The sequence below is a fragment of the Carcharodon carcharias genome, chromosome 10, assembly GCF_017639515.1.
Source record: "Carcharodon carcharias isolate sCarCar2 chromosome 10, sCarCar2.pri, whole genome shotgun sequence".
Taxonomy (NCBI): domain Eukaryota; kingdom Metazoa; phylum Chordata; class Chondrichthyes; order Lamniformes; family Lamnidae; genus Carcharodon; species Carcharodon carcharias.
The window spans coordinates 143,892,971-143,907,811 of NC_054476.1; the positions used below are offsets into that span (position 1 = coordinate 143,892,971).

General features: G+C 52.1%; 1 protein-coding gene across 1 annotated transcript in view; it reads right to left on the reverse strand.

Annotated features, from left to right (window-relative positions):
* The window catches only part of pitpnaa (phosphatidylinositol transfer protein, alpha a), a 66,454-nt gene extending 51,959 nt beyond the window's left edge, over positions 1–14,495 (reverse strand). The window contains exon 1 of the mRNA XM_041197983.1: positions 14,386–14,495. Within this exon, the coding sequence (XP_041053917.1) occupies positions 14,386–14,405 (20 nt within the window). The 5' untranslated portion in view covers positions 14,406–14,495. The remainder of the gene's footprint in view (positions 1–14,385) is intronic.
* Between the last annotated feature and the right edge of the window lie 346 nt (positions 14,496–14,841).

A 14,841-nucleotide genomic window follows, 5' to 3' on the forward strand; every position in this document is an offset into this window, starting at 1 on the left:
TACCATGAAATGTCGGGGTATGCTAGCATAGTGGTTTCATTACTGAACTTGTAACCCTGTGGCCTGGACTAATGATCCAAATCCTAGAAAATTTAAATTGACTTTAATAAATAAAACGAAATCAGAAGCTCATTTCAAGAATTCTTAGATTGTCAGGGGCTCACTTAGTTCACTGATTGTTCTTTGGGGATTGAAATCTGCTATCCTTGCCTGGACAGGCCTATACCTGACTCCTGACCCATAGCAATGTTATTGACTCTTAACTGCCCTCTGAATGGACCTAGCAAAGTATTCAGATGCATTCAAGGCAGCTCATCTCCACCTTCTCAAGGGCATTTAGGCTTGGGTCATAAATGGGGTACAGGCAGGGGAATGGGTGGGGGGGGGGTTGCTGTGAGGTCATGAAGGGATTTGAAAATAAGGATAAGAATTTTGAAATTGTGGTATTGATACTCAGAGGTGGAGCCTGAAGCTAATGCCAATGAGCTGGTCACAGCTTCAGCTAAAAACCCTGGAGATCTCTGGTGTCAGGCGCAGTCTTTCAATCCAGCCCACCACATCCAAGATTAAATGACTTTGCTGCTCCATAATCAAATACAGATGCAGTTTTACACCATATCTGACTGTGACTGCTCAGCGAAGGACAGCAAGACCATATTAGGGGATGGGGGTGCTTTAGAATTGATTTCAGCAATCTAGGAAATGCAAAGGCCAAGAAATTTAAACAATAACAGGTCCCAGTCTTTCATATTCCCCAACTGTGAATTCTTTGACAATTACTGTCCTGCACAATTAAGAAACAATGCTCATAGGACAGTTAGTTAAAAGCTGGAACTGCAATGATTGGACAATGCCAATGAACTTCTGTGAGATCGTTGCTACAACATGGACAATAAGCAAATTATTTTACAGTTAGGAGGCCAGGCCAAGTTACTAAGGCAACATCATTCCATCATCTTCACACAGGGACAAATCCTAAATATCTGATGTTACTGGGAAATTATCTTGGATTACATCTGTGTAAATTTTAAACAGCAAAGACTCAGTACCGGAAGAATAATGCTGCCAAATGATTATTTTTACAGATGCAATTATTTTTCAGTTCTTAGGCAAAATCTAAGTGGGACTGAGCAACTTGTATGTTGGTATATATTTGTCATAACTGTGGATCACAGCCCAAATTTCTTATGAGCATATTGAATTTTTATGATTGTGTTCTTTTAAAAAAGACATGCAAGCAAAAGCTGGCTGAGAATGTAAAGTAACCACTTGCTGGAACATTCTATGTAGATTACACTTGACTGACTAGTCCAGAGAGCATGGAATGTCACACCAATAAGGTGTCAAGGCCTACTTCAGACAGAGACACTTGAAAGGGAGAGATGTAATGCAAAAGGCTGAACTGTAATCTCCTGCGATTATGGAGACAATGGAGGCTGATTACCATCCGAGCAGAAACCATCTCCTCCTGAGTTATATCTCAGAATGTAGACGTGATCTGAGTGGAAAGAAGGCAGATTCTGGACAAAAGATGTGTTTGTTTTTTCCCTTCCAGGAATACACAAGAAAAGGTTTAAAAAGCCAGCTGCAACCCTGACGTGTTTGCGCTAGTTCTGGTGTGCTAGTGTCTGCTGTGAAGGTCGTAGCTGAAGAACATCAACTAGGATTCCCTGTAGCTTGCAGGTAAAAAAAGTCTCTCTCTCTTGCTGGAGGCAAATCACAAGTCAGCAAAGCCACATTCAGAAAAGAAACAGATAACTCCTTCAGCTAATCTGCAGAACCAAGTGTCTCCAAGCCAACTGCTCAACTGCCAAAGTCAGCTCTACCAGAATCACCCAACTTCACAGCTGCAATGTTTCACTTCCTACTCCTCACGGACAAGCCAAAGACTTATGTGTATTTTTAAAAAACTTTTACTTTTGGACTCAGCTTCTCATTTCTAATCTGTGTGCACGTACATGTGTTGCGTTTTTATTTTTTTCCCACTATCAGTAACTAATAAACTTTCTCTTTCTTTGACTCAAGAAAGCCTGGTTAAATTGGCTCCTTCTAAAACATAAATATATTTGGACTGGGAAAAGGTATCCATGAGGAAGGAACTGTATAAAATTAACCTTGCTGCAATCAACTGATGGGGTTGAATAAAGAAGGGGAGCCAGTTCATCCCTCCTCAGCTGGGAGCACAACAACTTGTCCAGGATCATAACAACTTGGGGGGAACTTCACCCGGGGCCTGGTCATAATAAATTGGGGCTCGATACCAGAACAGTTCCCACAGGTGAAATCAAAGAATTAGAGTGGGGAAAATAAATTGTTCCTTTGAAACCAATTTTAAAAACTGAAAAAAGGTTTTTTGAGTCTGTATCACTAAAGTGTATAAATGTCTACATTTGATGTCAATGCTTTTCAAGAATTATGGGAAGTTACTTTTGAGGATTTAAAAAGGCTGTCCCTCAAACAGTTAAAGGATTTAATGAGGCACTTGTGATTAGAATTTCACCCGAAAGCCAGACACTCTGAAATTTTAAAAGGGGTGGCCAACAGTCTACAGGTGGGAGTTGAGGACAATGAAACAGTCAGAGTAGCGGGACAGAGATTAAAATTGGAGCAGCAGAAATTAAAATTTCAGGAAAGAGAAAGCGAGAAAGAGGAAAGACAGGAAAGGGAGAGTTTCAGGACAGAGAGGGGAGAAGTAAGTTTAAATGAAAACAGCTCAGGCTGAGGTGCTGGAATCCTCTGAACCTCGAAGATGCCACTGGCTCAGACTTGAGGGCTGAGGCAACCCTGGTTGCTCATTTAATCCCTAAGCTTGATGAAGCAGAGGTGGAAGCCTTCTTTATCTCTTTTGAACAACTGGCACAGCTGTTAAAGTGGCCAGTCCAGCATTGGTCCTTAATACTGCAGAGTAAGCTTTCAGGGAAAGCTCATGAGGTTCACTCACCCCTCCCTGAGGAAAGTGCCACTGAATATGAGGTAGCAAAAAGGACTATTTTAAGTGCATACCAGTTAGTGCTGGAGGCGCACTGTTAGAATTTCTGCACCCTCAGGAAACGGCCTGAGCAGACGTACCTGGAATTTGAAAGGCTTAAGCAACTTGCTTTTGACCAATGGATGCAGGATCTTAAAATAGAAGCTACTTAGGAAAACCTCCATGAAGTAATTCTCCTGGATGAATTTAAAAACTCCATATCCTTCCCAATAAGGACACATCTAGAGCAGCAGAGGGCAGCAGGGGCCAGACAAGTAGCCACACTGGCTGATGATTATGAGCTGATCCACAAGCCCTTGTTCCAGTAGAGGGCCTCCCCAGTCACACTCAACCAACAGGAAAGGATAGAGGTGGGAGAGTGATAGAAAACTGAGCATCCATGGGAGGGAGGGAAATGCTGGAGGCCCCCCTCAAGGCAGAACAGGTGGTGCTGAGATGTAAAGTGAGGCCAAGAAGCCTGTGTGCTTTAACTGAAGGTAGGGTACCTCCAGGCCAGCTGCTGGAGATTACGGGAAAAACCAGTGGGATTTATAGGGGCACATAGCCCCCTTGCAAAGAATGGGAGTCAATCAGAAAACATGGCAGCACAGGCTACGGCTCTGACTGTGGCTGTGAATCCCTGTAGAGGCTCTCCTGAGTGTGCAGATGAGGTTTAAAAAAAATTCCCTGAGAGTTGCAAGGGTTTTGAATCCAAAGGAAGGGTGGCCACATTTCCCCAGGGTGAAGTGAGTAAGCCTGAGGGATACAGGGGCCGGCCAAACTCTACTGCTGGCAAAAGTGCCATGGTGCTGGTAAAGGAGATTGGAGGAGGCTATACGCCCATTCCCCTTAAACCAGGTGCATCTGGTGTGCGACCTTGGGAGTTGCCTCCAGTTTGCCTGTGGACAGGGTTGACCTGCTTAGCAATGACCTGGTGGGATCAAAGGTAATAGCATCCCCAGTGGTCTTAGAGACACCCACTGAATTCAGGGAGACCGAACAGCCGCAGGAGAAACGTGCCTGGCATTTTCCTTGACTGTATAGTAACGTCAGTGGGGGCTGAAGTGGCCTTGCAGACAGAAGACCTTATGGTCTGGTTATCTGAAACCTTTCTCAGGAGTCTAGAAGACCCTAAGGAGGTAATAAATAGATCTTCTTTGGTAGCGGCCCAGCAAGCTGACCCACTGTTAAAAACATTAGCTCAGACTGCACACACTGAAGCTGAGGCAGAAGCAGTCCGTTGGATGCTACTACATTAAGTAAGATGCTGATAAGGAAATGGAGACCCTCTCAGACCTGTAAATGAGGAGTGGACAGTGATCTACCAGGTAGCAGTGAGGTACCATAAACATTAGGGTTAGTTCACAAAATTCCCATGGCTGGGCATGTCAGTATATACAAATCCCAAGCATGCATCAGCCAGCAATTTTACTGACCACAACTCCACAGGGATGTAGTAAGGTTTTCAGGAATGTGGCCCATCTGCCAGGTTGTGGGGAAACCCCAACCTGCAATAAGACCTGCACCTATGATTCCCATGCTGGCTTTTGGGGAACCATTCAGCAAGGACTGTGTAGGGCCCCTGCCCAAAACAAAAGGGGGCTACCGTGTATCCTTACCATTGTGGATATGGCTACTTACTTCCCAGAGGCTGTTCCCCTGAGAACCATATCTGCCGGTGAGGGAATTGACCCAATTCTTTACCAGGTATGGTCTGCCCACTGAGATCCAGTCGGATCAAGGCTCAAATTTCATGTCGAAACTATTCCAGGAAGTCATGGGTAACCTGGGCGTGACCGAGCCGAAGTCTTCAGTGTATCACCTGCAGTCGCAGCGGGTGCTAGAACAGTACCACCAGACCCTAAAAACAATGATCAGGGCACACTGCCACGAATACTCCCATGGCTGGCTTAAAGACCTAGGTTTTCTTCTCTTCACTACCAGGGACTCACCCAATGAGTCCACCAGTTTCACTCCATTTGAATTAGTTTATGGGCACCAAGTGCGAGAGCCTCTGAAACTAATCAAGGAGAGGTTTTTTAGAATAGAAGGACAAAGTCTCCATGTTAGACTATGTAACAGTGTTCTAGGAGCAACTCATGAGAGCCTGTGAGGTCGCCCAAGAACACTTGAAAGCCTCCCAGACAGCTTTGAAAAAACAAGACAAACATGCCAGGGCCTGAACCTTTCAGCCAGGAGACTGTGTGTTAGTGTTCCTACCAATACCAGATTAACTCTTAAAAGCCTGGTTCAGTGGCCCGTACAGAGTAACAAAGAAGCTCGGGGAAGTAAACTATCTAATTGAGACCCCCCGGTCAGGGGAAAAAACAAAGCTGTGTCATGTCAACATGATAAAGCAATATTACAGCTGAGGGGGGACAAGCAGATAACAGTCTGTCCCATTGCCACCGACCTAGAGGGTGAGGGTGGAAGTGGGGGTGAATTGGAGGGAGACATGGGTGAGGCCCACATTGAACCCCCTACTACCCAGCTAACCAGCACAGAGATACTAGCAAACAGACTCGTTATTCATCCACTTAAGCGCAGAACAGCAAGCAGACTTGACGAGGCTGCTCACTGCATTTAAAGGTTTATGCAGAGCCAAGCCAGGCTGCATCACCCTAGCCCCACATGAGGCAACATCCCTATTGTCTTGGCCCAGGTTCGTGAGGGGTTAACTACATGTTGGAGCACCAACTAATAGAGCCTTGCAGCAGTAGCTGGAGCTCCACAGTTGTGCTCATGCCCAAGCCAGACAGCTCCACAAGGTTCTGCACTGACTACCGAAAAGTTAATGCAGTGACCCGAGCCAACTCTTACCCAAGACCCCAGCTGGAAGACTGCATAGATAGGGTAGGTAAAGCAGCCTACATTACAAAGATAGATTTACTCAAGGGGTACTGGCAGGTTCCCTTGACTGCCCACAAGAAGGAAATCTCTACCTTCGTAACTCTGGATGGGTTATACCAGTGCTAGTCCTGCCATTTAGACTCCGAAATGCCCCAGCCACCTTCCAAAGACTGATGCATCAGGTAGTGGGGGGGCTTAGCCAATTGCATAGTGAACCTAGACAACTTCCTAGTGTACAGCAACCCCTGGAGAACTCACTCAGAGCAACTGGAAGCCCTCCTCCAGAAAGTACAGTCAGCTGACCTAGTGGTCAATCTCACAAAGAGCAAGTTCGCTAAGGCTCAGGTGACCTATCTAGGGCACGTAGTGGTTCAAGCTCAAGTACTGTCCAGACCTGCAAAGGTACAAGCAGTAGCCTAGTTCCCCATTCCCACCACAAAACGGGAAATTATGAGGTTCTTGGGGGTGTGTGGGATCTACCGCAAGTTCGTTCCAAACTTCAGCACAGTAGCCGCCTCACTGACAGACCCACTACAGAAAAAAACAAAGGTGGTATGGACTGAGAAATGCCAGACAGCTGTCGAAAAGCTGAATGCCATTCTAATAGGCGAGCCTGTGCTTGCAGCTCCGAACTTTAACCAATCATTTAAAGTAGCCATCAATGTGTATGACATCAGGTAGTGGCTGGGTCCTCCAGGAAGACGAATCTGGGATAGAGGACAATTGGGTATTTCTCCAAAAAAACTAAACAAGGATCAGAAACGATACTCCATGGTAGAGAAGGAAACCCTCTGTTTATTACCGGCTCTCAAAGACCTTGAGGTATATGTCCGAAATGGATATAGAGAGGTCAGTCTATACTGATCACAACCTGTTAACTTTTGTGGAAAAGTTTAAGACACAGAATGCCAGGTTATTCCGTTGTAGTTTGTTTCTCCAACTGTACCACCTAAAGAACACCCACATCGCCGGGAAATCAAATGTGATTGCAGATGCCCTGTCCAGAACTTAGAGACCCCCGGTTAGAACTAAAGAGATAATATTGACCAAGGCTAGGAGAATGGCTGTGTGTGTGTGTGTGTGTGTGTGTGTGTGTGTGTTTGTTGTTTCATAATTTTTTTTCTCCCTTTGAATGAATCTCATTTCATTTGTCGTGTGGGGGAAATATCGTGACACTGGCTCACAGCCTGGATTACTTATGCGCATATTGAACTTTTAAAGGAAGATGTGTATTTTTTTTAAAAAGACACACAAGCAAAAGCTGTTGAGAATATAACCACTTGCTGGAAAATTCCTATGTGGATTACACTTGACTGATTAGTCCAGGGAACATGGAATGTTGCACCTATAAGGTGTCAAAGCCTATTTCAGACAGAGACACTTGAAAGGGAGAGATGCAATGCAAAAGGCTGAACTTTAATCTCCTGCGGTTGCGGAGACAATGGAGACTGATTACCATCTGAGCAGAAACCATTTCCGTTGAGTTATATCTCAGAACGTGGACTGATCTGAGTTGAAAGAAAGCAGATTCTGGGCAAGAGACATGTTTGTTTTTTCCCTTCCAGGAATACACAAGAAAAGGGTTAAAAAGCCAGCTGCAACCCTGATCTGTGTGCACTAGTTCTGGTGTGCTAGTGTGCGCTGTGGAGGTCACAGCTGAAGGGCATCAACTAGTTATCCCCACACCTTGCAGGTAAAAAAAAAGTCTCTCTCTGTTGCTGGAGACAAGTCATAAGTCATCAAAGGAAACAGAACAATTTCTTCAGCTAATCTGCAGAACCAAGTGTCTCCAAACCAACTGCTCAACTGCCAAAGTCAGCTCTACTGGAATTATCCAACTTCACAGCTGCAATGTTTCACCATCTGCTCCTCATGGACAAGCCAAAGACTGATAGGTAGATTTTTTAAACTTTTATTTTTTGGACTAAGCTTCTCATTTCTAATCTGTATATGTGTTGCTTATATATATGCGTGCAGGCAAATTCATAAGAAAATGGCTTTTCGACACCTATCCTCACTCAGTGCAACTGCAAGCACAGCCCTGGGACCAAAAAAAATTCTCTCATGTTATATTTCAGTAGAACTCAACTTAGAAGATTAAGTCAAAATAATTCAGCCACCATTTTATGGAGAGCATTAATTCGGCAAAGCTAAGTGGGAACATCTTTACCTGACCCCCTTCTAATCTTCGCCTCCCTTTCAACCCAATAGAAATCACTGGTTAACATGAATGAGTCCAAGGGTGGGATATAAGGAAATCAGCAAACTTAAACAGAATCTTCATACAATGATACATAACACAGGAGGCCATTTGACCCATCATGCCTGTGCTGGCCCTTTAAAGAATTATCCAATTAGTCCCACTCCCCTGCCATTTCCCCATAAGCCTGCAAATTTGGAAGTTCCTATAGAGTTTTCCACTGCCCTTTCAGGCAGCACATTCCAGCTCACAATTCATTTAATAAATAAATCTCCTCTGGTTACTGACTGTCCTGCCAAAGGAACCAGTTTCTCCTTATTTACTCTATCAAAACCCCCACAATCATAAACTCTTCAATTAACTTTACACTTAGTGCATCTGCTTGAAGGAGAACAACCCTAGTTTCTCCAGTCTTTGCATAAACTCAGAATTAGACACAGTACTCCAATGTAACCAATGTTTGATAAAAGTTTAGCATAACTTCCTTGTTTTTCTACTCTATTCCTTTAGTAATAAAAACCAAGATCCCATGTACTTTTTAACAGTCTTCTCAACCTTTCCTTCCAATCCCTTTAAAACTGGACCATTTAATTTATTTTGCCACTGCTCATTCTTGCTGCCAAAGCGTAGGACTTGCTTTCTCGATGAAGAGATGGGGGTGGGCCTGAGATTAGGGACTCAAGTTTATATCAAATATCTATACTGTTCTCTACAAATAGATCAGATCCTTCTGCAGTGTAACAATGCTGTGATCTATGATGAGTAGGCAGCAATCAGGCAGATGGAGTTTAATGTGGGAAAAAGTGAGGTTGTTCACTTTGGCAGGAAGAACAAAAAATGCAGAGTATTATTTCAATGGAGAACGGCTGCAGAATCCTGAGGTGCAGAGGGATCTAGGTGTTCTAGTACAAGTCACAAAAAGTTAGTATGCAGGCACAGCAAGTTACTAAGAAGGTTAATGGAATGATATCCTTTATTACGAGAGGAATTGAACTTAAAAGTAAGGATGTTATGCTTCTGTTATACAGGACATTGGTGAGACTGCACCTCAAATACTGTGTGCGGTTTTGGTCTCCTTATTTAAGGAAGGATGTAAATCCATTGGAGGTGGTTCAAAGGAAGTTTAATAAATTGATACCTGGAATGAGTGGGTTGTCTTATAAGGATAGGTTGGACAGACTGGGCTTGTTTCCACTGGAGTTTAGAAGAGTGAGGGGTGATTTGATTGAAGTATACAAGATCCTGAATGGTCTTGACAAGATGGACATCGAAAGGATGTTTCCTCTTGTGGGTGAGTCCAGAACTTGGGGACACTGCTTTAAAATTGGGGATCGTCCTTATAGGACAGAGATAAGGAGAAATGTTCTCTCTCAGAGGGTTGTGTGACTTTGGAACTCTGCCTCAGAAGGCAGTGGTAATTGAATATTTTTAAGGCAGAGGTAGATTGATTCCTTTGCCTAACAAGAATCTAAGGTTATTGGGGGTAGATGGGAATGTAGAACTCGAAACATAAACAGATTAGCCATAATCTTATCAAGTGGCGTAGCAGGCTTGAGAGGGTGAGTGGCCTGCTTCTGCTCCTATTCCATATGTTCATATCTCAGAATACACTGTATTTAATCTTCCCAGGTCAACACAGAATCATACAGCATAGGAGGCCATTCAGTCCATTGTATCTGTGATGCATTGTTGAAAGAATCATCCAGTTAGTCCCACACCACTTTTCCTTTCCCCATAGTCCTGTAAACCTTTACCCTTCAACTATTTATTCAATTTCTTTATTGAAAGTTCCTATTGAATCTGCTTCCACCGCCCTTCCGAGCAGCGCATTCCAGGTCACTGTGTAAAAAATTTTTTTCTCTCCCCCTCTGGGTTTTTGCTGATACTCTACAATCTGCGTCCCCTGCTGACTGACCCTCTGACCACTGGAACCAGTTTCTCCTTATTTACTCCATCAAAAACTTCATGATAGTAAACACTTCTTTCCAATCTTCAAGGAGACTTCAACAATTTTTAATATGACCATTATCTCATTCTCAGTGCCTCTCAGAGGATTGTGGGGGTAGTGCACCTTGACTGGGAACAGAAGATCTATACACACACACACACACACAGTCCGGACAGGAAGAAACCATGGTCATTCAGGAGATTCATTGACCACACAATCAAGCTGAGAGAGGCCGGGGGGTTGGGGGGGTGGTGTGGAGAGAGAGAGAGCAAGGCGGGGGGGGGGGGGGGGAACAATAAGGTGGGGGAGGCCAGTAAGGTTGGGGTGTGGGGGGAGACAAAGGGTGGGGGGGAGGGGGAGGAAGAGACCAGTAGAGGGGGGGCAGGTTGGAAGGGGCAGTGGGGAGAGGGGAGAGACCGACAACTCCCCCACTTTCTTCCCACCGTTTTCCTTACCTTGTACCCCGAATCTCGTCATCCCACCCCACCCACTGTCCCCCCCCGGCCCCCAACACTGTCTCCTCCCCCTCCCCCACACTCTCACCCCCCCCTCCACCCCATCATGCCACTTCTTGCACCCCCCCCCCCCCCCCCCTCCGGTGCCCCACTCTCTGCCCCCTCCACCCAATCCCTGACTCTTCCCATTCCCCAACTTGTCACCCCCCCGCCCCCTACTCTCTTCTCCCTTCCCCAACTTTCACCCAACTCCCATCCACTTTTCTTTCCCCAACATCCTCACCCCTCTCGCCACATTCTTTCCGTCCCCCCACCCCCTCACTCTTCCGCCCACCCACCCTTCCATTCCCCCTCCACCCCCGCCCCTTCCCCCACCCACCCTACCCCCTTTCCTCCACTCCCCACCTCCACACACCCCTACTCCCCCCACCCCTTACTCCCCCTTCCACCCACTCCAACTTTCCCCACCGCCTACCCCACTTCCCCCACCTCCACTTTCCCCACTCCCCATCCCCACATCGCCTACCCCCACTCCTTTCCCCAATTCCCCCACCCCCACTTTCCCCACCTTCCCCCCACCCCCCATCCGCCCTTCCCCACCCCGTACTCCTCCCCTACTCCCCCATCCAACTCCCCACCACCTACTCTCCCTTCCTCCCACTCCCACCCCTACTCCTCCTTCCCCCCATTCCTACTCCCCCCTTCCCCGCTGCTCCCACACCCTACTCCCCCTTCCCCCAACTCCCAAACCCCTACTCCCCCTTTCCCTCACACCACATCCCCTACTCCCACTTCCCCTCACTCCACACCCCCTACTTCCCACCCCCCACTCCTCCCACTACTCCCCCTTCCCCACCCCATACTCCCCCTTCCCCACCCCCTACTTCCCCTTCTGCCCACTTCCCACCCCACTCCCCCCAGCTCCCACTTCCTCCACTTTCCCCCACCCCTCCTTCCTACCCCTCTTCCACCCTCCCCTTCCTACCCACTCCTCCCAACCCCCACTCCCTACTCCTCCCAACCCCCACTACCCACACCCTACTCCCACCTCCCCTTCCCCCCAACCCCACTTTCCCCACAGCCCTACCCTCCTTTCCCCCACCCCCTATCCGCTTCCCCCTTCCCCTACTCTCCACTCCCCCACTGCCCTTCCCCCCCACTCCCCCTCCCTTACTCCCCCACCCCCTCTCCACCTACTCCCCCTTCATCCCCCTCCACCTACTCCCCCTTCACCCCCCCGCCCTCCTGCCTCCTCCTTCCCCCTCCCTCCGCCCCCTCCCCCTCTTCACCCTCCCTTCGATCCCCCCACCCCCTCCCCATTTGCCCCCCTGCCCTCTCCCCCTTCGCCCCCCCACCCACCTCCCCCTTTGCCCCCTCCACTCCCCCACCCCTTCGCCCCCCCCTCCCCTTCGACCCCCTCCCCTTCCCACCCCCTCCCCCCCTCCACCCCCCTCCCCTTCGACCCCCTCCCCTTCCCACCCCACCCTCCCCCCTCCCCCCCTCACTCCCCTCCCCCTCTCCTCCCCCTCCCCCCGCTCCCCTCCCCCTCCCTCCCCTCCGCCCCCCCTTCCCCCCTCCGCCCCCCTCCCCTCCGCCCCCCCTCCCTTCCCCCTCCGCCCCCCCTCCCCTTCCCCCTCCCTCCCTCCCCCCCTCCCTCGCCCCCCTCCCCTCTGCCCCCCTCCCCTTCCCCCTCCCCTTCCCCCTCCCCCCTCCCCCTCGCCCCCCCTCCCCCTCTTCCCCCCTCCCCTCTTCCCCCCCTCCCCTCTGCCCCCCTCCCCTCCCCCCTCCCCCTCTTCCCCCTCCCCCCTCCCCTCCCCTTCCCCCTCCCCCCTCCCCCTCCCCCTCTTCGCCCCCTCCCCTTCCCTCCCCCCTCCGCCCCTCCCCCTTCCCCTCCCCTCCGCCCCCCCTTCCCCTTCCCCACCCCCTCTCCGCCACCTCCCCTTCCCCCTCCCCTCTCCGCCCCTTCCCCTTCACCCCCCTCCCCTCCACTTCGCCCCCCCTCCCCTTCCCCTTCACCCCCCTCCCCTCCACTTCGCCCCCCTCCCCTCCACTTCGCCCCCATCCCCTCCCCCCCTCCCCCCTCCCCTCCACTTCGCCCCCCTCCCCCCCTCCCCCCCTCCCCCTCCCCTCCACTTCGCCCCCCTCCCCCCCTCCCCCTTCGCCCCCTCCCCTCCGCCTCCCCCTTCGCCCCCTCACCTCCCTCTCCCCTCCCCTTCCCCCCTACCCCCTCCCCCATCGCCCCCCCTCCCCTTCACCCCCCTCGCCCCCCTCCCCCTTCCTTCACCCCCTCCCCTTCACCCCCCTCGCCCCCTCCCCCTTCCTTCACCCCCCTCCCCTTCAACCCCCTCGCCCCCTCCCCCTTCCTTCACCCCCTCCCCTTCACCCCCCTCGCCCCCTCCCCCTTCCTTCACCCCCTCCCCTTCACCCCCCTCGCCCCCTCCCCCTTCCTTCACCCCCTCCCCTTCACCCCCCTCGCCCCCTCCCCCTTCCTTCACCCCCTCCCCTTCACCCCCCTCGCCCCCTCCCCCTTCCTTCACCCCCTCCCCTTCACCCCCCTCGCCCCCTCCCCCTTCCTTCACCTCCTCCCCTTCACCCCCCTCGCCCCCTCCCCCTTCCTTCACCCCCTCCCCTTCACCCCCCTCGCCCCCTCCCCCTTCCTTCACCCCCTCCCCTTCACCCCCCTCGCCCCCTCCCCCTTCCTTCACCCCCTCCCCTTCACCCCCCTCGCCCCCTCCCCCTTCCTTCACCCCCTCCCCTTCACCCCCCTCGCCCCCTCCCCCTTCCTTCACCCCCTCCCCTTCACCCCCCTCGCCCCCTCCCCCTTCCTTCACCCCCTCCCCTTCACCCCCCTCGCCCCCTCCCCCTTCCTTCACCCCCCTCGCCCCCTCCCCCTTCCTTCACCCCCTCCCCTTCACCCCCCTCGCCCCCTCCCCCTTCCTTCAGCCCCTCCCCTTCACCCCCCTCGCCCCCTCCCCCTTCCTTCACCCCCTCCCCTTCACCCCCCTCGCCCCCTCCCCCTTCCTTCAGCCCCTCCCCTTCACCCCCCTCGCCCCCTCCCCCTTCCTTCAGCCCCTCCCCTTCACCCCCCTCGCCCCCTCCCCCTTCCTTCAGCCCCTCCCCTTCACCCCCCTCGCCCCCTCCCCCTTCCTTCACCCCCTCCCCTTCACCCCCTCGCCCCCTCCCCCTTCCTTCACCCCCTCCCCCCCTCCCCCTTCCTTCACCCCCTCCCCCCCTCCCCCTTCCTTCACCCCCTCCCCCCCTCCCCCTTCCTTCACCCCCTCCCCTTCACCCCTCGCCCCCTCCCCCTTCCTTCACCCCCTCCCCCATCGCCCCCCTCGCCCCCTCCCCCTTCCTTCACCCCCTCCCCCATCGCCCCCCTCGCCCCCTCCCCCTTCCTTCACCCCCTCCCCCATCGCCCCCCTCGCCCCCTCCCCCTTCCTTCACCCCCTCCCCCATCGCCCCCCTCCCCTTCACCCACCTCGCCCCCTCCCCTTCCCCCTCACCCTCCCCTCCCACCCCCCTTTACCCCCTCCCCCCCACCCCCCTTTACCCCCTCCCCCCTTCCTTCACCACCCTCCGACCCCCATCCTCCCTCAACCCCCTCCCTCCTTCACCCTCCCCTCCCACCCTCCCTCCTTCACCCCCCCTCCTCCCCCCTTCACCCTCCCCATCCCCCTCCCGCCTTTCACCCCCCACCCCCCCCCTACTCCCCCTTCACCCCACTTCCCCACCCCACCTACTACCTTTACTCCTAACCTGCAGTCCTTTCTCCCCCCTCCCTAGGGGTCGGTCTTTCCCCCTGGGGCCCATCTCCCCCCCTGGGGGTCAGTTTCGCCCCCTGGGGATGGGGGTGTGTGTCAGTTTCTCCCCCTGGGGGTGGGGGCTTGGGTCAGTCAGTCTCTCCCCCTATCCCCCCCCCCCCCCCCCCCCCGGGAATGGCGGAAGGTGAAGCGGACATACTCACAATTCCTTGATGAGCACCATCCTCCGGCTCTGCCTCTCCTCCCGCGACTGGAGCGAGGGGGGGCGGGACCCTGCGTCATCACCCGGCAACCAGCGCCCTGACGTCACCGCCCGGCGCTTCATTCATTATGCATGAGCTGCTCTGACGTCAATATGAATATGTAATACGGTCTTAAAGTGACCCCGCCTCTCGGTGAGGCAGTGATTCCCAAACTGTTTGATGCTTCTTGTGAGCCAAAAATCGGGGGGAGGGTGGTGGTTGTGTTGAGCTGGGGGGTGGGGGTGGGGGGGAGGTCGTGTTAACTCAGGGTGGGGAATGGGGTTGAGCGCGGCAGGAGATGATGGAAAGTTTCTGCAACGATAAACAAACACCTGGAAAAACTCAGCAAGTCTGGCAGCATCGGCGGAAAAGAACAAAGTTGACGTTTCGAGTCCTCATGACCCTTCGACAGAACTT